This window comes from Podarcis tiliguerta (genome assembly GCF_965153285.1).
Source record: "Podarcis tiliguerta genome assembly, chromosome: 1".
Lineage (NCBI taxonomy): Eukaryota > Metazoa > Chordata > Lepidosauria > Squamata > Lacertidae > Podarcis > Podarcis tiliguerta.
In genome coordinates, this window is record NC_139534.1 from 28367083 (window position 1) to 28392599 (window position 25517).

A 25517-nucleotide genomic window follows, 5' to 3' on the forward strand; every position below is an offset into this window, starting at 1 on the left:
TGCACTATAGTATATACACATTCTGAGATAATCTTGATCTTGCCTGCTTTTATCTCATATTAACAGATGCAGCAGTCAAAGGCCTATGCCTTCTTGTAAGAATTGTAAATAGACAGAACACAGAGCATGGAGCCAGCTAGTTTATACCCGTAAAATATCATTTATCTACACTATAGTGTGTGTGCCTTCCTCTAAGAATGGGAAATGGAATACAGAACATGCAGCCAGAGAAAAAGAATTTAACAGCACACAAAGGATATTTCAAAAAGGAAAGCTGTACCTTATAGGTGGGTGTTGATCAAAAAATACGCTTAAGGATGTTAGAGAATTCCAGATTATTGCTGTAAAATTTAGACTAAACACTTGCAAGATCTTCCTGGATATCTCCCAAACAGACCTAAATATAATTTAATATACAAACAGCACTGTCCTGTGAGTCACTATACATTGGTTCATGGAATCACTCTTAAGGAGCCCAATGTTGTTATGACGCTCTAACAGGTACATGGGAAGGTAAGGGGGGGGGGGTCACAACCCCAACTCTGCTATTGGCTGCCATGCTCACAGCATCCTAACATCTTTTTCAGTCAAAGAAAAGCCAGTGTAATCAAATCCCACTACTTCATTGCAGCAAGGACTTGGCAGGAAAAACAGTGAGCACACTCTGTCTTGCTAGCAAGTGATCAGAGGATACTCTAGCAGGACTCACTGTTTGCCCTGCCACAGTTTAAATTTGCCCCCAAACAATTGGAGCATACCCCCCTTGCCACACACATCTCTTGTTTACAGACTTAGGATTTGCACTGGAAATATCACTTAAATGAATGCAACATGGCTATTCTGAATTTAAAGGCACTGCAACTCAGAAAAGAATGTTAACTATATGCAAAAATTGATAACAATTAAGGATTGTTCGGATGGAGATAATCCCGTTTTCAGCACCTTGATCTGCTTTGCAGGTGTTCCACCCTCTCGGCCAGAATGGAACTGGGCTGTTTTTTCAAAGTGCTGCTTTAAGGATTGCGTAGAAATCTTTGGGATCTCCTCATCTGTAGCTGCATTGATCACTGCAATACAGAAAGAAAATGAAAATGAAAACTTGAATCTATATCGGCTGCATGAAAATTCAACAGCATTTTTCTGTGCATTTCTCCCCACAGGCACATTTTTGTTTGTGACTCCCCCCCCCCAAAATATTGCATTTTTATATAATATTTTCACAAATTTATGCATTTTTATGAACAACTCCCCCTAATGTATGCATTTCATTTTTACCCCTCAAAGTGCAAATTTCAAAGGACGGTTTGCATTTTGGTGTGCATATTATTCGGGATGTGTGAGTTACACCCTTGTGCAAATTAATTGAAATAAACAATGAATTTAGTAGTTTATTGTACAAAACTCGTATACAAAACTAGCGGATATGACCTCCGCTATTTTTAAGCAGCATTTGAACATGGTTTGGCATGGAGCCTACTAGTTTTGAACACCACACCTGAATCAGTGCCTGAATGAGCTTATCCATACTCGTACAGTCTACAGAACGGAGGCAACTTTTGCATATAGCCCATAAATTCCCAATGGGATTTACGTCTGGGGAATTCCCTGGCCAATCAAGTACCTGTATTTGCTGCTCTGTCATGAATTTCTTCATCACTTTCGATGTGTGACAGGGCGCCAGGTCCTGCTGCAATATCTCAGTACCATCAGGATACCTCTTTTTCAGCTCTGGAATAACTCTCTTTCATAGAACCTCAATATATTGTGGCGAGCACATCATTCCTTCTATTGGCTTCCGGCTTCCGGCACCATAATGATCAACTGACTTTTCGTGTTTGTTTTGAGTACAGGATTACGAGTCAGATAGAAAACATGCTTTGTTTCAATTTATTTGCACAAGGGTGTAGATAGTGTTGCAAACTGGAGCAAATATCTCCTCCATCCCTACTTCAGGAATCCCCAAAGGCTTGAGCATTCCCAGTGGCGTGATTGGCTGGAAGATGCTACCAAAAACCACCAGGTTGGATTTGATGGGCCTCTGGGTCAAAGTCTAGCCTGGGAACTCTATGGTTCTTATTCTGCACTATTTCTCTCGCATTGATAGCAGAGAACCTTTCATAGATAGAAAGACCTAGCCATGAGCTGGAAGCACAATGAACCAGAGTTTATTTGCTGAGTGACATAGCAGCACCTCTTTCACATGTCAGATCAGAGCTGATTGAACACTGCAATAACAGGGACTGCGAGCCTTTATTAATTTCTGGCTAGGTGATCAGTCCAAGGGTAATTATATCCCTTGATATTCATGACATTTAAATATCTGCTAGGGGAATTGTTACAATAATAATAGAGAAAGAAAAATTGTTTGCCTAAGCCCAGGGCACTTGTGGAAAAACACTCAAGCATATATTAGGTAATTTTAAGCACACCGCCATTCATATCAATGGGATGTATGAATGTGCTTAAGAGGAGATGCAAAGGCTTCTGGGCTGGAGTGAGTGTAAATAACCTTAATTATATTCTAATCTTTATGGCCACAATCCATCCAAAGTTAAGTCCCACTGATTTTGATGGATGATATTTAAGTAGGTGCTTAGTTCTCCAGTCAAAATTAATGGCACTCCCAGGACTTAATTGTGGATGGATTTTGTCTTTCATCCATATGCATACAACATAATTTGCTGTGTGAAAGGGTAGCTATTGCTTCTTGCCTCCCAGTATATTCTCAGATTTCTCTTACCTGTTTCTTCAGTGCTTTGAGTGACGTTAGAAGCTCTCTTAGCCTCAGACAAAGCTTGTTCATGATGAGAAACCTGCAAACACAAATGCACACCACAAAATAATCAAATAAACCAGATCTCAATGTGAAAATCAATATTTTAATTTGATCTATTGTATGCTTTATGTAACTCTGGGTGGAGGAGGAACAAGTGCTTTAAGGAGGGAACGGTGTGAGTCCTTCCTTCACTAGAACTGATGCTCTGTAGTGAGACAGAAAATCAGCAGTTAAAATTTCACCTCTGCCAAAAATTCACAAGGTAGGCAAGTTGCCATCTCTTCGTCCTGAAATGCATTTATTTATGTATTTTATTGATGTATATACCACTATTTATAAATATGTAAGAGCAATACTTGACAGTGCTTGAATTGGGGGGACAGAGAGGGTCCAGCCCCCCTTATTTTAGGGGTCAGTCCTGCTACATGGCTGCATCATTTGGCTAAGCTTAGTATGTTAGGGGATGAAGGATTTCTTTAAGATCCCCCTGCCACCTCCTCATCCCCATAATTTAAGCCCCATATAATTGGAAATGCCATCATCATCATCATCATCTTAAAGCATTCTGTGATAATACTGGGACAATAATTTAGCCTACTTTACAGAGCAGTTTCAAGGATAACTGAGACAAAGTATGTGAAGTGCTTTGAGGACTCAATAACTTCCATTTGAATGCAGAAAATATCAAATACACAACATCAGTGACTGAATTTGGAGCAGCTCACACAGAGCACAAACTCTGCAGCCAGTGGTTTGTTTGTTTTTTGAGGCGGTACACGCAGGGGCAGTGCACACCACCTCTCCCCCCATCTTGCCACTGTTTGCCTACCCCCCTTGCTTCCCTCACACTTTTGCTGCCACCGCCTCCATTGCTGCAAATGCTTCCTGGGCTTGGGGAACAAGGCACAAGGCTCTGTCAGGATCCTGACTACCTGCTGCCTCATTCCCTAAGGCCAGGAAACACTTGCCCGGCTTTGGGAAGGATGCAGCAGCGTGCCGGGATCCTGATGGAGCCTGACAGACCCTCACACCATCATCCCACAAGCTGGACAAGCACGTCCTGGGCTCAGGGAACAAGGCCCTGCCAGCACCCTGGAGCCTGAAATGAGAGGGCTCTTGGAGCCTTCCTGCCTCCATCTCAAAGCTGAGCAAGTGCTTCCTGTGCTTAGGGAATGAGGCAAGAGTCTCTTCCAGGATCCTGGAGCCCTGTTGCCTCCTTTCCTGAGCATGTGCAGAGCGCCTCCCCACCTTTGCCCACTTGGTTGTCCCTCCTCCAGCCATTTCTAGGCGGCGAGTACCAGCACCTTATTTTCTAGAGAATGAAAAGCACTGGGTACAGCAATACCAGTGGCGTAGCGTGGGGGTGCAGGGGGGGCCGGCCGCACCGGGCGCAACATCTGGGGGTTAGGTTTGGGGGGCGCAAATCCACGGGTTAGGGGGCGCAAATCCACGGGTTAGGGGGCGAAAATTACTTGCCTTGCCCCGGTGCTGACAACCCACGCTACGCCACTGAGCAATACAAACTTACACATCGGTACAGACATCTGTACCAGCAGTTCTTTAATTTCAGTAGTAAAGTGTCTATCTGGTAGGTATAGCATATTGCATACAGTGTTCACTTGTTCCAGTTTAGCATGGGTCAACCCAAAGAGGCGAGACCAAAGAAGAAAGTGGAAATGGGTTTGAGGAGGAACGGATGTGGTTAACAGGAAGGTGTCAAAGAAGGAAACCTGCGGTGAAAGGAGGAAGGAGCAGTGTCCAATGGGATCCACTGCTCTTCTGTCACCCAAGGGCCCACACAAACCTGAAGCCTGCCCTGCCAGGTGGCAACATTTTTGCACAAATACTTTTATGAATGGTACTTCAATTATTTCCTGAGATGGGTAATGGGGACGGGTAATGAGTACAGGTGCAAATTGTCCCATATAAAACTCCTCCTTGCCACCAAAGCAAGGATGGATGCCGTAAGCACCAGAAGGCAAAAGTGGCACAGGCAAAATGGTATCTCATTGCATTGATACAGTTACCTTTTCTGATTGAAAGGTTTCCCGCTGAGTTGCCTTTGATGCCACCTCGTTCACTCTGGTTTCTGTGCTGCTGCTGCTTGACATTGTGGCTTGGCTTCGACTCGTCACCTTCTGAAGATGAATAGAAAATAATTCTACGTTGGCAAGTTTACGGCACACTTAAATAAACACTTTCTTATTTTCTTTTCTTTTCCTTTTATTTCTTGTACACGGGCCTTTCCTCATACAGAGCCCACAGGGACTAATACCCGCATTAAAAAAACACAAGTAAAGCCACAATTGGCACTGCAACAGCATGTGGCAATCCGCGAAACAGGTTGACCAAGAGGGCCACTCCCGCAATGCTCTGAAGACCTGCAAAAATAAATGGTTCTTAAGCTGGCGCATGAATCAATACATAATGCGGGTGAGAACCAGATCTGTACTGGGAGGGAGTTCCATAAATAGAACTGCCTCCATAATCATAAATGATTCTACGGTATATAAGAGGAAAGAGCCAGTTATTTAGTAATAGGGCATAACTCATAATATAATTGGCAAGGATAAGATAAGGAAAAAAATACTGGGATGGCTTTTGCCGTAACACACATTGTTGGTTTCATTACTATAGTGCATCCAGGAGATTTCCTTTGCTAGGCTCTGTGGCATAAGATATGTATTAAAAGTAGTAGTACAGGACACAGTGACCTGGGTTTTAATGGAAGCTCTGTTGATTTAATCGTCAAATTCCTATTTACAAGCAAGTACGTGACTGGAATATATAGGAGAAAGTTCCCCAACTTGAAGATGATGTGAAGGTCTTGTTCGGAGGATGTAAATATGCGGAGCTAGAAGCCCCAGCAGTTGGGACAGAGGAAAATTTCTAGTATGCTAGAAATTGTTGCAGCTTAAATCCCTGATTACAAACCACAGCAACTCTTAATCTTTGCCTTCAATACAAGCTGTGCTTTATGGCTCCTCAGCTCCTCAGATTTCAACCCTATTCGAGCTGAACAAGGACTCCCCCCACCCACCTTTCCACCCCATTTCTGCCACAGTGGGGCCAGCTGCCACAAAGAAGAAGGTTGCCCTTCATCTTCTGTCCTGCTCCTCAGGGAAGGACACCTCTGTCATTTCTTACTTGCTCCCTGGTGCTTGGGATGCTGTTACTACAGTGCTCCAGGCATTGGGGGACGGAGAGTGGAAAGAGACACCTCTTTCTTCCACCACCAGTGCCAAAGAAGAGGAAGGTGAGAAAGAGCACTGTGGTGTTTGTACGAATTGCTTTGGGTTGCTAGCCTCAGCCTGAGTCAAGCCTGGACAGTTCACTCCTCACTGCCTGTTTCTCCAAAGGACAAATGAGGGAGGAGCCAATTCACATGCCGGAAACTGTAAAGTATCTGCAGTGTGCGGCAATTATTATGACAATGTAGCTAGTTTTTTCAGCATGATGGCCATATACAAGCCCAAGTTAAATTCCCATGGATTTCAAGGGGAGCATTAGCAGAAGTCAATAGGAATTTATAAGGGATTAACTTTGGCTGGGCCATGCACAAGAGGACTTCCATTGCATTCCCTAAACAATGGCTTAATTGGCCATTCCTGGGGTTGCTCAGCTGGTAGTTTATGAGACTCTTAATCTCAGGGTTGTGAGTTTGAGACCCATATTGAGGAAAAGATTCCTGCATTGCAGGGGGGTTGGACTAAATGACCCTTGTGCTCCCTTCTAACTCTACAAGTCGATGATTCTATGATCCTCCTCGGATCCATGTTATCATGGATGTTCATGCCAAATTTGAAAATCAGATGCCTGGCTCTATGGATCTGTAGGACCTGGAGCACATGGAAATAGTCAGAGACACACAAACGGTTCTGGGTGTGATGGACTGTTCAGCTCATGTTCCCAAAGCCCTTGGGCAGGGACAATGGGTGTGGGGGTGATTTTCAAAGGAAATAATCTATTTCCTTGTTTGATAATTCATAGGTTCATAAATATTTCCTGATGTCCACAGGGAAAGAGAGCATGTGAATTGCAGAATGTAAAGGTTTGAACTTTCCAACTGTTGCTTGCAACGGCAATTATGTTAAGCGGAGGCAACCATGAGGCAGAACATATCGTTCAAACTAGGTGGGAAGGAATGGTAGGAAGAATGGGCAAGATTATTTAGATGGGCCATTTCCCTCCCCCCCCCCAAATGTAATTGTGGAAATGCTGTTGTAAAGTGATTTTCACATAAAAATAGCGTGCGGTTGAAAGCAAATGCGGGTCAGGAGGAGGAATCAATGCATGTCCCACAGGTAAGAATAAATGTTAAGAAGTGTTCAGGATTGATTTTTTTTTTTTACATCTAGAATTCTCTGGAGTAGATCACAGTTGAAAGGAAGCAGAAGTCAAGGAGTCTAGATGGCATCATCCACTGGCATCTCTCTCATTTTGAGATGAACCTTAAAACTACATTATATTAAGCATTTTCCTAATTATGGTTCCATTAGGTATATAACTGACAGTTCAAAGACAGCTAACAATGGTTAGTAAGTGTGTGAGGGCTTGCTTTGTATTTATAGTTGAATCTTTCCTACAGCGCCAATGGGATTGTTATGTAGCTAAGTGGCTTGAGAGCTACAGGCATTCCATTTACAATTTGCCTCATCTTTCTTCCTTGCCGAGACTGAGTGATGGGCACAGCACACAATTGGCAGGGAACACAACTGGTTCTATTCTACACGGTTCACCTACAGCTGTTGTTATTGCAGTCTGTGTGCTTTTTATGTCCAGTGCCAAAAATAAAGGCTCCTCTCTTAAGTTATAACTCCAAGTAACTTCATAGGGTAAAAGAAATGGGATGAGTTGCCAGTTTGGTCCAGGCACTCTTGAAGGAGATGGGGTTTCTGGATCCATGAAATCTGGGTCCATGCCTGGTTTTGGTACTTGGTCACCTTGCAGGATAACCTCTGTGGGGATCAAGGATAGAGCATGAGACTCTTAATGCAAGGTAGTGGGTTTGAGCCCCACATTGGGTGAAATATTTCTGCATTGCAGGGGCCCTTGTGGTTCCTTCCAACTCTACAATTTTATGATTCAGTTATTCTAAGACAGGGGGAGTGTGAACCTGTTGATTCCCCTTGTCCTCGCAGTAATTGCTGTTACTATGAACCATGGTATTAATTTGGAAAGGCTGGGTGAGGGTGGTATTTCATTGTGGTGGTTCCACTCATCCAAAATGTAGCACTGGGGGGGGGGTCTGCTTCAGGGTTCTATCTTATCCACTTATCTGTTCATCGTCTACAAAAGACTACTGAATGGTCATGTAATATATTACTAATTTAATACTTTACAGACTTGAAATTGAATCTGTTCACACACACACACACAAATGAGAGAGAGAAATTCTTCTTCATCCGGATATAAGAAGGTCCAATTTCAGGTCTGGCAACCACGTCCCTGTCCATTAAATGGAAGTTATGTGTACAACATTTTAGAGTCTTCTCATGACACATATGCTGATAAGCAAACTCTGTGTTAAAGATACTAATTTTTTGTAAGACAACACCACAGGAGATGTTGGACTACACAGCATGGGAAAATAACAGGTTCTCACACATTCTCACCCATTTGACAATGAACCATATTAGTAATCAGCATTGTTTAGATTGTGTATCCATCATTTGCAGTGACATCCTATTCATGTCTACTCAGAAGCTGGACCCACCCCCAGGGAAAATGGGTGCAGGACTGCAAGCCTCACCTACTATGCTCATCCTTTCATCTACCAGTCTTGGTCTGCTTTTGTGCAGCCCTGGCAAAGAGCTGTCAATCCCCTTCAAGCAAATCCCAAAATAGAGTGGATGAGCCCTACACGTTAGTGACCAATATTATTTGTAATCACATTCTTCGGAGAGATGTGCAGCCAGAGGTCTCTAAAGGGAATGATGATCATATTCTTCAGCAGTGACTCAGGTGCACTACCCTGGTTTTACTAGCAGTAATCCATTTTCCTGAGCTTTCTGTGCTTTTTATGATGAGCCAAACTTCATATCAGTTGATGCTCTTTGTTATGGCACAATGTCCTCTGGTCTATAAGAATTCAGCTTTATCCCTTTCCATGGAGAAGGCTGCCTGCTCTTTGTCTGAGAGTGTTTGTATCTGACAGCCAGGTTTATGCCGTATTGACGGATTGGCCTCCTTATCCTTCAAAATCAATTTAGTAGCTGCGACTGAGATGATTTTTGGCCCCTTCAAGAACAGAAGAGGTTCTTTCCAATTTCACACAGTGCAGTGGTGAACTTCTGTAGCTAAATTGCATGCTATACCCCGCCACACGCACACAAAGATGCCAGGCTCTGAAACAAAGATCCTGGTGTTTAGTAGTGGTCTGCGTGCCTAGACACATTGTGAAGATAGTGAGAGAACAGTCCCCAACCTTCTCCAGATGATATGATCAGCACTGTCAAAATGGACAGCATCGGCCATGCATTTGGTACTATAACATGGATCCCAATGCACACTGCAGGAACCCTATATCAATCCTTGGTACCAGATGTAAGGAAGTTTGTTTTAAAAACAAACAAGTTCAAGTTCAACATGTCTGCAAAGGAGCTAATTCTGGCTCACAGCTGTCCCTTTGCAAAACAAAGCTGCTGTGCCAAAGTATAAAACATACTTAAGAAGTCTAAGAAAACATCTAAACACACACACATATGTATGTGAATTTTGTTTCATTTATTTCCCCCAACAATTAGGATCTTTAAACTAAAAGGCCCAAAGTGTGAATGAACTTGAAGATGAACAAGAAATCATTCAAAGTTCTGCTCCAAAAATGAACTTAATTCATGTTCAGCTCACTTGGCAATTATGGGAACTATTATCAGATACAGTTCAGAATTTTTTGAACTAATTCAGTGAATTTCATTGAACCAAACTAGGTCATCCCAAGGTCTGATAAGAATTTGGCAAAAAGAACTGCAGGCATGACCCTCATTTGCACATGTGGATCCTTATCCATTAGGGCTTCAGCCCTGAACAAACAAACTAGGCGTATGCTCCATTTAATACAGTGGGACTTACATTTGAGCATACATATGCACAGGACTGAGGTTCACCGACATTGGGTGGTGGCATTCCATTCCAAAGAGTTTAATATTTGATGCTACAATTCTATGCAATTCTCTTTGCAATGTTAAGTTGTGCATGTATTACAGTATACAGTGGTGTCTCGGGTTACAGATGCTTCAGGTTACAGATGCTTCAGGTTACAGACTCCGCTAAACCATAAATAGTACCTCAGGTTAAGAACTTTGCTTCAGGATGAGAACAGAAATCGTGCGGCGGTAGCGGGAGACCCCATTAGCTAAAGTGGTACCTCAGGTTAAGAACAGTTTCAGGTTAAGAACCGACCTCCAGAACGAATTACCGGTAAGTTCTTAACCTGAGGTACCACTGTATTTGTTTCTGAAGAGCAAGAGACATATACCAGGCAGATGATTTTTGGAGAGCAGATTACGCTTGCTTTGGTTTTCAGAAAACTGGCTGCTGCTCCCATCAATGGCTGTTGCTTAAATGTCATTCAAAACTATTTCATTGTGTTCAGTAGCATTGTGTGAAGGAGACAGGAGGGGGCTTCCTAGCAGTATTTACAACCAGAGTTTGAAAGCACTTCACCCCATGCTGCTTTTTTCTTTTTTTAAACTTTTACTTTTACTTAGAATTGAACACCACCCTGGTGGGAAAGTCAAATGAAAGAGCTCCATCTATGTGGCTCCTGCTAATGCATGGCTTTTTAGATCTATTTGAGTGTGCTGGTTGTGTGGGAAAGCTACACAAAAGCAGGATGGAATTACTAAGCCCTGTGTTGTGATGCCCATTATTCTCTATGAGTTGGAGGGTGAAATTTGAAATGTGTAGACTGCTCAATGCTCCCCATATGATTTATAACCTAAGTTTTGCAGAAGAAAACTGTCCTTGCTGTAACTCCCCCCCCCCCCCGGGCCTTTACCTAGCTTATTATCTGACTTTGAACTTTGGGTTCCGTTGTTTCCCTGTTCTTGTGGTAGTTTTCAGTATCCACTCCAATAACTCTGATGAATCAGATGCTTGATGTCATCTTGCGCTTTCTGGTTTGTATCCCCATCCCTTAATTTTTCTACCTCTTTGGCTCACTCACAGATCATGTTTTGGATTTGATAACAGTTTTTTCTATATTTCCATTTTTTGATGGTCACCTTCTTTTTCTCTCATTCTTCTTTGTGCAAACCACTTACTAGATCATCGAATGTATTCAGAATCTGGATTTTGATGCCTTCACCCCTGTTAGGTCCTTCAGTCGATATCTCCTGTTTATTTATTCCCTGCATCTTCTTCTAGTGTTCCTCTTTCCCTGCTCTTCTATATTGTTCCTGTCATCCTTCTACTACTTTGCCTTTAGTTCCTCATTGTAGTAACTTCAGTAATGAACTTGGGCTGCTTTATAAGTTATGGGGCAAGACTAAACACATTTCTTCTCCCTGGCATAAATTAATGTACATCTCTTTTCTTCTTCCACCTGCTCAACCTTAGTGTTTGCCAAAACAAATTGCTTCTTTTCCTTCTTCTCCTTGCTTCTTAACTGTTAATTTTGTGCTCTACCATTTTGCATCCCCTCCCCACGTCTCACATCTCGGATTTTTGCTTAGATCCCCTGCCCACCATAATAAATCAGCAGCTCCTGACTTTTCTATTTCTGTAACTTACATCTCCTGGTCCTTTATAGAACTCTTATTTCTAAACCTTCTCAACCAAATGGGTCATAGCTCATTGGCAGAGGACCTGCAGTGCATGGAGAAGGTCCCACATTCAATCCTGGGCATCTCCAGGGCTGGAAAAGATGCCTAGTCAGTATAGACAACACTGAGCTGGACAGATCATCTAAAGAAATAGCAGTGGAAGAAGGAAAGCAATGAGCAGAAGAAATAAAGGAAGATGCTTTGCTACAAGGCAAATTCCGATGCCTCCCCCTATGCCTCATGATTTTCTTCTTTCTCTACTATTTCTTCAGATCTTTCTGGTTTCGTCCTCACCCAAACCTACATCCAGTCCTTTTTCATCCCATTTCTTCTTCTTCTCATTAAATATATTGCTTTAGCTCGTTTTGCTTTCTTTCTCAAATTAATCCCTCCTTGATTTCTGGTTAGTTTTCTTTCACCTTTAATTCTAATTTTAATTTAAGAACACAGAAGTGTCAACAATGGTTGATTCTTCTTCACTTGCTATTGGCTAGTTTTTCATCTTGCTTTTCGGTGGCATCCAGTGTTAGTCAAACTTAGAGCAGACCCATTTAAATCAGTGGTTGTCTGCTGAATTCAGTGGGCCTACTCTGAGAATCACTAACATTGGATATCTCCCTTTGTTTCTTAATTGCTTGAACAAATCTTATTTGAATTTTATCAAATACTCTTTTTGAGTCTTATCAATCAGATCTTCATGCTAACAGAACAGAAACAATGTTCTTTCCTTAGCTAATTTATCTGAATGCCCCTTGTATGCTGATCTCTTCCTGATCTCTCCTCTGCATTAAATATTATTAGTAATTCTCTTCTTCCTTCTGTTTTCAATATTGTTAATCATATTCTTCTTTCTTCCTTGCATGAGTTTAGTTTCATGGTTCTCCTCATTTTTTTTAAAACAATGCTTGTGTTTCTATTATTTGAAATTCCTAAAGGTTCTGATTCAGGCAGTTTGATTCTTGTTGTTTACCTTCATTAGAGTTTTAGATTCTCTCATTTAGTCTTTTCATATTGATCAGCATGTTCAGGACGATATCTAGCTACTCTTTTCTATTTCTGATCTGTCTTCTTCTTTTGCCAATCTTTCGTCATGTCTTCTTGCTGCTTCCACATGGCAGCCTGCTCATTCTTTGAAGTAAAATCTTCAAACAGAAAATAGAATATCTTATTTTTCCTGTCTCTTCTCTTCCCGTTCTTTTTGCTTCTTTGATTTATGGCTGATGTTATCAGTTGTCCTTCTCTTCCAACCAGAGATCTCAGAACCTTTTCTTTCTTTTTTTCTTCACAGACTTTATTTTCAGCTAAGCTCTGTTATTTTCGGTTGTCAAAGCCAGCTAAAATTCATTCATTTCTCTTTGTTTATTCTGTCCATCCTTTGAATCATTCTCTTATTTTCTGACACTTGGATTATTGCAGTGCTCTTTTGGTTGGTCTTCTGAATTACCCTCTTGTTGCTTTCATTTTGTCACCTGCCTTATTTTTCCTCACACAAATATGATCATGTTTCTCTGCCTTTGATTCCTCTTCAGTGGTTACCTTTTCCTTTTCACATTCAATTTATGATTCTGCAACTTGCCACAAAATGTATTCAATCTCGGACTTCCTGTTATGCAACGAACCCAGCAAGTCGCCCTCTCAGGGGCTCTGATGCCTGGGAGGGGTCCCCATGGAGATTAATGGGTAAGGGGCATGTCTCCGCTATCCTTTTGAGGGTAACAAAAGGGCACGACCTGCGGTCGTCCATTAATGCCTTTTTGGTAACAACTGGACTGACTGACTGTAAAGCACTTGGAAGAGAATAAACTGTTGAGTTGGATGTAATGGAACGGAGGATTGGCAGGATGGACTGCAGGAAGATTAATTAGTTTAGGGAGGAGGATGGAGAGGAGATATGGATTTTGTTGAGATTACATCAGCCCACCCTCTTGAAGCTTGAAGTTGGAAAGAACAGTGAAAGGGACGGGATGGACCACAGTGTATACCAACTTGACGGCTTCTGAGACTTTCAGACAGAAAAGAAGAGATGTGGATTGTGTTTATTTATTAATGAGCTCGTTGTATGTAAAACTGAGGATTAAATTTGGCAAAATCTGAAGGGTGGGTGATGCTGGCAGATTGGCAGTATTAAAGGGGGGGATGTTTATTACATATTTTTACAAAGAAAACTATAGGGGTTTCGTTTTCACCCTCTGCACGCCGCACCAGTGAGGCTGAGTTGTTGATTACTGGGGCCAGATATCAGACAGCAATGTTCAAGACTATGTTAGGGAGGAATGTGTGTATGTTGACTGGGAGGAAACCAGATCTGTTTTTCTCAGGTAAAATGTTACTCAAGAGGTATCAGGAGGAAATGTTTGAAAATTGATGAACAAGTATTATAGATAGATGAGGATTTACTCTACTCAACTATTTTGAGGACAGGTTACAACAATGTATAAAAGATATAGCAGAAATTGGTAATTGAACAGGTGTAGAGGCGAAGGGATGAATGTATTTTTAATTATAGCTGGAAAAGTTATTTTATTGGGAGCAGCAAAGGAGGAAGGAAAATAGAGGAAACATCTGGGGTGGCTGGTAAGTCAACTTTTAAATTTGTATTGAACTTGTATTAATTTGGTGAAAATTTATTAAAGTTTATGGAAAATCAATAAAAATAAGTGGCAAAAAATGTATTCATTCTCTAGATCCTGCTCGCCTTCATCTCTGGTTTCTCTATATTCTACTTTCCTTCCTTTCCATTTTTCTGCTTCTTATTATTAGTCACATGCTGGACTTCTTCCTCTCATGCTTCATGCTTTTTTCCTTTTTCTCCCTCACTATGAAACTCTTTAGCAAACAATATTTGTTAAATTAAGTCTCATACTTTTGATTTTAAAATGCCTTTAGAATGCAATTCTATTATCAAATCTGAATTTTATGCTGAAATCCTAACCCTCTTTAACTATGAGTAAAAGGTAAAGGGACCCCTGACCATTAGGTCCAGTCGTGAACGACTCTGGGGTCGCGGCGCTCATCTCGCTTTATTGGCCGAGGGAGCTGGCGTACAGCTTCCGGGTCATGTGGCTAGCATGACTATGAGTAACCCCAATTTAATTCAATAGGTCTTATTTCTGAGTCTACATGGTTTGGATGGTGTTATAAGTCTATTTGAAGTGGTGCTTGCTTCTGAGTAGAGATATATATATAACTGCATTGTCTTATCTATTCCAGCTAGTTTCTTGCTGCCTTCTCCAGTGTTTAGCTTCATTTTTAGTATATTATTTCAGTATTAGCAGATTGTTGTCTTACATAGATAGTAAGACCACTAGGTAAGACCTGTCTTTGGGTCAAGCAGAAAAGAGGTATCCATAATGAGTCTCCAAAATAGATAGTGTATTGCAAATTCACTAGGATGTATGTCATTGGAATACAATGGGACTGAGACCTGGGTTAAATGTGTAACAAACTCACCCATGCTGGGTTCCATGCACCTGGTGTCATGCCTGTTGGCATCTACATGTGCAGCATTAGTACACAAGTGATCTGTGCCTCAGGAGTATTTTGTGCTAGCATGTTCATTATGCACACAGAACCGGTGACACTGTGTGCACAATTCCTTTTCTTCTTTTTTGGAAGCCATAGAAACTGAGGCTGGTGGTCTGGAGTATGCAGAGCTTAGGTCCTTAAGAGACACTATTAGGAATCAGATCTGCCCAGCAATACAAGGAGAACATCAGAAGGAAGGTCATAGAAAGAGTAAGTACTTGTCTTCAGGACAGAGTGCTGGCCAGAACCACAGTTGTCAGGCCAAGGTGGTGGAGCCTGGGGAAGGTAGACTGAACGAAGAGATGTATTAGGTCTCAGTACATCTCCAGTCTTCCTCAGAGCAAGTTGCTCACTTGGTGCTGCAACCACAGAACTGCCTTGCTGCCTTGGCCTCATGGATACCCAATTAGTATGGTCAGAACCACCTTCCACTCGGACACTCAGGGCGGGGTGAGTTAAAGCCAAGTCAGTGTCTTGGATCCAAAATGTTCCTCCTAGTAGAATATCCACAGCAAATAATTTGAATGAACGCTTACAGAGGAAATCATTCAAGGAGGATCCTGTCAGTGATCAGAAAAGAGCAAGCCTTCTTCCTTCGGCCTCCCAGATCTTATAATGTCATGGAACTGATATGCTTTCCTGGTTTGTTGCTAGCTTTCAAAAATGAAGATTTAACTTGTTTCCCACTGTTTATTGCCAAATGTTCCTTCTAGAACAAAGATCTTTTATAGTAAGACTGTACTGTGTGCTCCTACACACACACAAAACAAACATAGCAGTCTGAAAGGAGAGGCAAACAGCTATTGACCTGAAAGCTGCAGTATGAAAGAAAATTCACGGTAAAATCAGGTAATTTTTGCCTATTTGACTCTAATGCACAACAATAACATTAGCAGATTTTTTTCCTAAGGAACATGGGCTCAACAATCATTATTATTTCTAACTGAGGTGATGCATGCTTCAAGTCCAATGTTTAAAATGCATCTTGATCAAGCTTCTATTGCTCTCTTTGGTACACTGCATTGAATATTGACCCAAGATACCAAAGTTAAATAAGGACAGGATGCCAACCTGGATTTCCTTGTTACCATTAGCTACGTGAATCCTGGCTTGCAATAGGACAACACAGCAGACCTGATCTTTATATTTGCTCGGGTGGCTTAAAACAGCTTTCAAACTGGGAATGCATCACATTGATTAAAAGGAATTGAATAATTTCCTGTGACAGGCTATGGATTCCCTTAAGAGTTGTCAGAAATCTGTGGACAGAAAACCCATGCAGTTTCAGAAGGGGAAGTGAATGCATAACTTGATTAGATGAGATTTTTTGCTGGAGGCTACTCTCCCTGCCTGTCTCCCATATACCTCAAGGGATATGACTACCATATGCATTTCGATCTACACTTATTTTTAGCATTAGGTTTACTTTAAGTAAGTGAAATGGACTAAGCATAGGTAAGTACCAGTTGAGATTGCGCCCGTGAGAGTGTAGTACATTACTGACTAATCACGTTAAATCAAACGGCGAACCCTTTTTTTTCTTTTTTCTTTTTACTAGGGGTGTGTATTATTTATGATCCTACAGAAGAGAAAGCTCCATTGGATATAAATACAGCACCATCAATGAAAGCAGCAGAAGAAATAGAGTTGAGCTCCTAAAGGATTAGGTAAAGGTAAAGGGACCCCTGACCATTAGGTCCTGTCGTGACCGACTCTGGGGTTGCAGCACTCATCTTGCTTTATTGACCAAGGGAGCCGGTGTACAGCTTCTGGGTCATGTGGCCAGCATGACTAAGCCGCTTCTGGAGAACCAAAGCAGCTCACGGAAACGCCGTTTACCTTCCCGCTGGAGTGGTACCTATTTATCTACTTGCACTTTGAAGTGCTTTCGAACTGCTAGGTTGGCAGGAGCAGGGACCAAGCAATAGGAGCTCACCCCGTTGCGATGATTCGAACTGCCAACCTTCTGATCGGCAAGCCCTAGGCTCTGTGGTTTAACCCACAGCACCACCCACGTTCCAACCACAGGCCAGGAAACTCTGAGTAAATATGCAGAGGACCAAGCTCTTGTTTTTATCCAGACAGTCCCAGTTTCTGCTCTGCCCTATTCTATTAAGACCAAAAAGATACGGTAATCTCTGTTCTCTCTGTGAGTGTCTTTTGTGCCCAGAATTCCTTTTCCGCCCAAAAGACTATGGTGGTTGTTTGTTTGTTTTTAGCCTTGCAGTACATATTGCTGCTAATAGGATTTATTTGTATAAAGCCTGCATACATAGAAGACAAAGAAGATGCCTAGAGGTCTGTGCTTGTTTTGGTTTTGGGTTTTTTTACAAACCTGTACTAGGTAAGCTGATTTCTTCTTCATGATGCATTTGAAAATCAAATTAAGAGCGGCGTAATTCATGGGACATTATTAATTGGGCAAAAGCTTCTTTTCAGTCTCAAGAAGTTGAAAGTTTAGTATTATACTAAACTTCTAACGCAGGAATATCCAATCGGTCAACCATGATTGACAGGTCGATCCCCGGGTGATAGTGGTAGATCACGGTTGATCGCGGGCTCACTTTCCTCTGCGGAGGGAAAATAGCATCCGCCCCTGCCCCCACCCCCTCGGTCTTCCCTTCATTCATGCATGATTTCTGCTGTGTTTACTACTCGGTAAGCATTTCATGGTGTGTCCCCCCCCAAAAGCAGCAGAAGTATGGCATCCACCCCAAAAAGCTCAACAACTTTGGCCTGCCTCCCTAGCTCAACAACTTTGGGTTCCCTCCCAAATGGGTAGATCACTGCTAGATTTTTTTATCCGGCAGTAGATCGCAGTGTCTTGGGAGTTGAACGTCCCTGTTCTACTGCATGCACATCCTATCTCCTGCTGTAAACCAGTCCCCCCCCAAACCTACAATACCCATCATCCCTGACCACTGACCCTGCTAGCTAGGAATGATGGGAGTTGTAGTCAAAAAACAGCCAGAGACACAAGTTTGAGAAACGCTGCTGTAAATACTACACAAAGAAGATGGTCTTTTCACTTTATTGTGAGGAACCTGCCAGGTTCTCTCCCACTTCCCATCTCCACTCAAATATAGTCCTTGTCTGAAGTATTTGCCCCAGTCATTTTCATACATTTTGAGGAGAATATCCTCTGGTGATTGGATTAATCTTTGGGGAATGGACAAATTGTTAAGAATTTTCATCGTTGACTTCAAATTCAAGGTGCTCTCAGTTTGTTCATTTCTTTTTAAAAAACAACAGAAATGGCTTTCCACAGTGTGGCTGCTCAGGCTCCATTCTCGGAACAGACTGCTCTTTGGGAATAATGCTACATCAGGACATGTACAATATAGGTATTTCTCATACACATCACTTGACTGGAGAAGTTACCTTCGGGGAAGTGCAAATTTTGAGAGTTGGCTGTGTTTTGATTTGCATATTGTTAAGTGTGAATTAAGCAAGTTTGCCTTTAAATGAAATCTGGATCAAATCCCCCCCCCCCCATTCTCAGTTAAAAAGTAACATGGGAAGCAACTATTAACTACATGGAAGGGAGCAGCTACTTCTGACCAGCCTGGAGAGATCAGGGAACTGCTAACATGGCATAAAGTACCTGAAGATAAAGCCCAGTATCAATAAAAACACTTTTAACACACTCTAAAAGGCTTTATTTACGCTTGTTTTGGTTGACCTCTATAACTCACTCCTGGTTTTCTGCTGAGCCATGTTAAACTTGCACCAATGAAATGTACCGTGCCACAGAGAGCTGTCAGAGCTGTCATTGTATCACCATAGCTGGCAGAATTTCTGGCTGTAGATATGAGATGGTCTGAGGAAATTGCATATGCAAACCTATTAAATATAGGCCTTTTGTGTTTCACACCTTTAATTATTTTGGCTTTTTTCTCCCTCAAGTGTCACCTAAATTTGCTTTCCTGTAATGGAGGGTCAGCTAACATGGTGCCCTCCATCTGTTGTTGTACTCCGGCTCTCTGTAGTACCAGCCAGCTTGGTTAATAGCCAGGAATGATGGTAGTTGAAGTCCAGCAATATCTGGGGAGCACCACAACGCCCACTTAAAACACAGAATTTCTATTTGGTGCACGTAAAATGTTTAAACAAAATAACCCTCTAGAATAAGGACACTTAAAATCTATTCTAGAAACAGAAAACTACCTTTAATGCCTGCCAAAATAGGATGGCTAATTTTAAAATTAGAAAGCATCTTAAAAAGCAGAGACATCACCTTGCCAACAAAGGTCTGTATAGTTAAAGCTATGGTTTTCCCATTTGTGATGTATGGAAGTGAGAGCTGGACCATAAAGAAGGCTGATCGCCGAAGAATTGATGCTTTTGAATTATGGTGCTGGAGGAGACTCTTGAGAGTCCCATGGACTGCAAGAAGATCAAACCTATCTATTCTGAAGGAAATCAGCCCTGAGTGCTCACTGGAAGGACAGATTGTGAAGCTGAGGCTCCAATACTTTGGCCACCTCATGAGAAGAGAAGACTCCCTGGAAAAGACCCTGCTGTTGGGAAAGATTGAAGACACAAGGAGAAGGAACAACAGAGGATGAGATGGTTGGACAGTGTTCTCGAAGCTACCAGCATGGGTTTGATCAAGCTGCGGGAGGCAGCAGAAGACAGGAGTGCCTGGCGTGCTCTGGTCCATGGGGTCACGAAGAGTCGGACATGACTAAACGACTAAACAACAACAAATTTTAAAATCCACAGGGTGATAGCCAGTTGTCAGTGCATGAGTGGATTTCCCCTTCCCCTCCTCCCCTCTGGAGCTCTAACCAAGGAACATCCCAAGAATCATAGAATCATAGAGTTGGAAGAGACCACAAGGGCCATTGAGTCCAACCCCCTGCCAAGCAGGAAGAGGAAGTCCTGTTGTACAAGCGGTAGCCCCCTCACACAGCATTGGGTTTCACCCACAGTTTAAAAGCAAAGCAGCCTCGATGCAAAATGGATTTGTTTACAGTACAACCACATACACACACAGAAACTCTCTCACATACATTTACTATACATTATGGTATACTCAGTTCCTGGTCCATACATGCCAGCTCCTAGGGACTGAGGCTGTTTTGGCCCCCCTGATTTTTTTAAGAGGGCCAGACTCCCTCAATGTTCAGAGGGCATTTGGTTCTATCCCATGGCTCCTTGTGACAACATTAGGACGTCACATCAGGCCCCTCAATCAACTTGAGAAGCTGGTGCTTCTGCCCAGTCCTAGTCAAGATTTCAGGCTACTCTGAGTAATTTCAGGCTGCTTCATCCTAATGGACTTCTCTGGGAAGAAGAACCAAGAACCTTAACCTTTATTTGAAACCATGCACACAAACCCAGGCACGGACAAACACGATATGACATTTCTCTAGGGATGAAACATTTCCTACTACAGATGGTGTGAAAGGATTTAATCGCAATTCTCCATGTGAAAACCCATGATTTCATTGACATGTACCTCCAGCATTAGACTCAAAACATTTTCTGGTGATGCTTTTAATTCTTTACATATTCACAACTGGAGAAAAATCCTGCCTTCGGATACAGAGTTCTCATTTTATGTAAATAAAACCTGCTCACGTTGATACCCAAAGGCAGCTAGCTGTCTCACTGTGGACTGTAAAAGCTGGATGACATAATTGACAGTGACCTTGTGTATGAATGACCTTGATTTAAAGCACCTCGAGACCATGGAATTTTATTTATTGGTTCAGCAGACTTTTAGGCTAACGTCATTTTGTTGTTTCATAGATGAGCGCTGAGCATTAGAGTAAATGTGGCTGTTTATCAAGCCGTTACTATTTCTCAAAATGAACAGCACATAGATAGTGCAATGAGTTTCATTATACCATCCCTTACATATTCCAAAAATCATTAACTTGGCTGCAACAGTTTTTTTCCATGATATATGATAATGAAGTAATAAAATACATAAACCTCTTATCTAAACCAACATTTGGAAGCTGCGTTTATATGGCTTTGTGTAGCATCTGGGTTCCTCTGTGCCATTTTTGATCTATTTAGAGAAGCTGATTAAATTTAACACAAAGAAAACAGCAAACTCTTTCCCAAAGAGAACAGCTTAGCACAGCTCCAAGAAAAATATATGCAAAACACTCACAGATAGTTTATAATGAATTATAACCCCAAAGACGTGGTTTACATTTTCATATGTTTGGGGGCCACAGAGCAAAGGTGTGTTTGGATCACTGTTCTACAATAAGAGTTTTGACTGGCACTTCATTCATTTGTTTGTTTTACCTTCAGATACAGTAACCGCCACAGGGACGCGGGTGGCACTGTGATCTAAACCACTGAGCTTCTTGGGCTTGCCGATTCAGAAGGTCGGCAGTTCAAGTCCCTGCGATGGGGTGAGCTCCTGTTGTTCTATCCCAGCTTCTGCCAACCTAGCAGTTCAAAAGCATACCAGTGCAAGTAGATAAATCAGTGCCACTGTGGCAGGAAGGTAAATGGCATTTCCATGCACTCTGGCTTCTGTTGTGCCAGAAGTGGTTTAGTCATGCTAGTCACATAACTCGGAAAGCTGTCTGTGGACAAACGCCGACTCACTCGGCCTGAAAGTTAGATGAGCGCCACAACCTTATACAGTGGTACCTCGGGTTAAGTACTTAATTCATTCTGGAGGTCTGTACTTAACCTGAAACTGTTCTTAACCTGAAGCACCACTTTAGCTAATGGGGCCTCCCGCTGCTGCCACTGCGCTGCTGGAGAATGATTTCTGTTCTCATCCTGAAGCAAAGTTCTTAACCTGAAGCACTATTTCTGGGTTAGCGGAGTATGTAACCTGAAGCATATGTAACCCGAGGTACCACTATAGTCACCTTTGACTGGACTTAACCATCCAGGGGTCCTTTACCTTTACCTTACAGTAACCTTGTAAAACAGAACATTACCAATATTCATGCGCATCCGGGAAAATGGCCAAACAGGGAAGCAGCTCATATTACTTTTTTTGTTTAAAGCCAAGTGAACATTCCCATGTCTCATCCTCTTTCAGATGGCAATGCAGGGCCGGCGCTATCATTAGGCAGAGTGAAGGGGCTGCCTCAGGCAGTTGATTTTGAGTGTCATTAGAGAGCAGCAAATTGTTAATTGTTTAATGTATGTATATGCAGAGGGATAGGTTTAGGGATGCATCATTTGCTGTTCTGTTGTTCAGTCAACAAAATGCCATGGGCCAGCCCTCTTGCAAGTTGGAGAATTTCACAGTCATCAAACTTTAATGCAAGCTCTGTAATGTTTGCTTATTCGCCAACCATACGAGTATGCAGAGTTTTATGCAAGCACTAGCGATATTTAAGGATCAATCAATCAATCAATCAATCACAAACTTCATGACAATGTTGTCAAACCCAGACCATTATACTAATGGTACTCTGTTCACTGACATTGTTTTGGAGTTACCATCCAATCTGATATGCTGAAATGTATATTCCCTTGAAGTGATGATGGCAGCCATTAACAATAAAAAGAGCCAGTGTGGTGTAGTGGTTAAGAGCGGTAGTCACGTAATCTGGGGAACCGGGTTCGCGTCTCCGCTCCTCCACATGCAGCTGCTGGGTGACCTTGGGCCAGTCACACTTCTCTGAAGTCTCTCAGCCCCACTCACCTCACAGAGTGTTTGTTGTGGGGGAGGAAGGGAAAGGAGAATGTTAGCTGCTTTGAGACTCCTGAAGGGGAGTGAAAGGCGGGATATCAAATCCAAACTCCTCTTCTTCTTCTTCTTCAATAATTGTTATATTTCTTATCCTGTCTCTCTACCTATATAACTCTCTATTATATTAGTTTTTGTTGTGAACAGTCCTGAGACCTACAGGTATAGGACGGCATACAATATAAATAAATAATAAAATAAAATATTTTGTGCTTTTATCTTCTATTTTTATGCTGTGAAGTGCTCTGAGATCTACAAATGAAGGGTGGAATACAAATTTATTAAATACTAAATAATAGTAGGAGGGACACATTACTCTGTCCCAGCTCCTGCCCACCTAGCAGTTCGAAAGCGCGTCAAAGTGCAAGTAGATAAATAGGTTACATTCTTTGGCGGGAATGTAAACGGTGTTTCCGTGCGCTGCTCTGGTTTCGCCAGAAGCGGCTTAGTCATGCTGGCCACATGACCTGGAAGCTGTCTGTGGACAAACACTGGCTCCCTCGGCCAGTAAAGCGAGATGAGCGTGCAATCCCAGAGTTGTCCACAACTGGACCAAACGCTCAGGAGTACCTTTACCTTTAAATAATAGCAGTAGTAAAGGTAAAGGTAAAGGTACCCCTGCCCGTACGGGCCAGTCTTGACAGACTCTGGGGTTGTGCGCTCATCTCACTCTAGAGGCTGGGAGCCAGCGCTGTCCGCAGACACTTCCGGGTCACGTGGCCAGTGTGACAAAACTGCTCTGGCGAGTCAGAGCAGCACACAGAAACGCCGTTTACCTTCCTGCTGGTAAGCGGTCCCTATTTATCTACTTGCACCCGGGAGTGCTTTTGAACTGCTAGGTTGGCAGGCGCTGGGACCGAACGACGGGAGCGCACCCCGCCGCGGGGATTCGAACCACCGACCATGCGATCGGCAAGTCCTAGGTGCTGAGGTTTTACCCACAGCACCACAGTAGTAGTAGCAGGCAATAAATATGTAGGCAGGTTATTTTTAAAAGTAAGAACGATTATCTCAGCTTCCCTCAGAGGTATTTGAGGAAATCCTATCAATGGATGGCTCAGTAATCTGCACAAACAATGTTGGGTAGAAATCTGTATCCTGAGGCAAAAAGTAGGAGGAGGAGGACTAGAGGGTGGGCCTTATGAATGGAAGCAGAAACATTACCTATACAATACTGGGTGGTGGATCCCGCATTATCAATTTTGGATTGAGTCACACACTTCACAGTTCCACCAAGTATTTGTAAGGCCAAGAGACACGATCACAGTGCTTGAAGGCTTAAAATAAAGCCATACAGACATGTGACACTTCTCAGTATCAACCCCCAAGAAAAAACCCCAGTTAGGACCAACAATACAATTGAGGATTGAGTAAACGTTTAAAACAGAAAATAGTGAAGCAAATTACAGTGTTCAGCTGCATGCACAAGTCTCATTAAATTTAAAAAAAAAAGGAAAGAAGAAAGGGACATGTCAAAATTAATGTGATGCTGCCACAAGACAGATGAATTACAATGCGCCTGGTGGGGGGGGGGTATATGATGGGATACTTGATGATGGGCAATAAATAACAGTAGCCGTACTGTCAATAACAATATCCGTTACACAAGCAATGCCAGCAACACTGTCAGGAAGATCGAAAGCCCTTACGTTGTTTTTTGTAAACCACCAGATTTGGCCGAGATCATATAAGTTTAACAAAATATGAACTGCAACAGACCAAGTTTGGGTTATGGTAACATGATGAAAAGATGCAGTAAGCCCTGTTCTTAGTGATGACAGTCTTTAAAAGACTTAGGTGGAATCTATACACATATAAAAAAAGTTCTAGGAATGCTTTTTCCAAAAAGCGTTTTTTAAAAATACATTCAATTTGCCATAAGCTCGCCATCGCCATCTAGTGTCACATTGTGTATTTCACTTAAAACACACTTCAAATGTTTTATTTGCAGCTGTATAGCTGAGCCCTGTGAATATGAATGGGCTATCACACATTTAAAACAAAACCCCTCATAAAAGTCATCTGTAAGCATACACCCTGATTTATATGAAGGTGGCTTACAAGGTCAATACATCTTACTGTTGCTTAAAACTAGGACTACCCTCCACACAACCACCATTGCTAATTCTACTACTTCTTACCTGTACAGATTTCTGCTGGTATTGGTACTGAGCACTCTGCGATGTGGCAGTTTCTGCTTTTTCAAATTGGTTCTTCACGCTTGCCAAGCCTCCAGGTATCCTACAAGCCTCTGTTTCGTCGAGAGCCTGGTGGGACAAATAAGGGTGGTATAGTGGTTAGAGCGTTGGATTAGGATGCACGAGAGGAGGGTTCATATCCTCACCCAGCTGTGAAACTTGCCGGGTGAATTGAACCAGTCGCTGTCTCTCAACCACCATCATACTTAACCATAGTTGCTATTCTGCCTATTCTTCCAAATGACGCTTCTGCATTTTGTCGGATTTTTTTTAATTAAAAAAGTCAGTTTTTTTTTTAAAGGAGTTTTTAAATATTAGAAGTGCACAAAGTGTAAGATGCGAATTATTATGCAATGACGATGTTGTTGGGTTTTTTTATGCAGAAAATGCCTTCGACACTTGTTCCTTGTATCCCGAACAGCAGCTCATTCGCATACATTTCTTAATAAGCCATGCCAAAGTTAGAAAGCAAACCTATTAGGAGGCTGTCATCAAAATCCTTAAAATATGAATGGGCTGTACATTATGAAGATTCCTACTTAGAGAAGCTTGCTGTGGTATTATTACCTCAT

At 42.2% G+C, this 25517-nt stretch overlaps 1 protein-coding gene across 1 annotated transcript in view; it reads right to left on the reverse strand.

Moving 5' to 3' along the window:
- Positions 1-25517, reverse strand: part of XIRP2 (xin actin binding repeat containing 2) — a 77997-nt gene that overhangs the window by 19099 nt on the left and 33381 nt on the right. Inside the window, exons 3-6 of the mRNA XM_083404269.1 lie at positions 24889-25014; positions 4804-4914; positions 2741-2813; positions 943-1067 (exon numbers count right to left, since the gene is read on the reverse strand). Of these exons, the coding sequence (XP_083260395.1) occupies positions 943-1067; positions 2741-2813; positions 4804-4914; positions 24889-25014 (435 nt within the window). The remainder of the gene's footprint in view (positions 1-942; positions 1068-2740; positions 2814-4803; positions 4915-24888; positions 25015-25517) is intronic.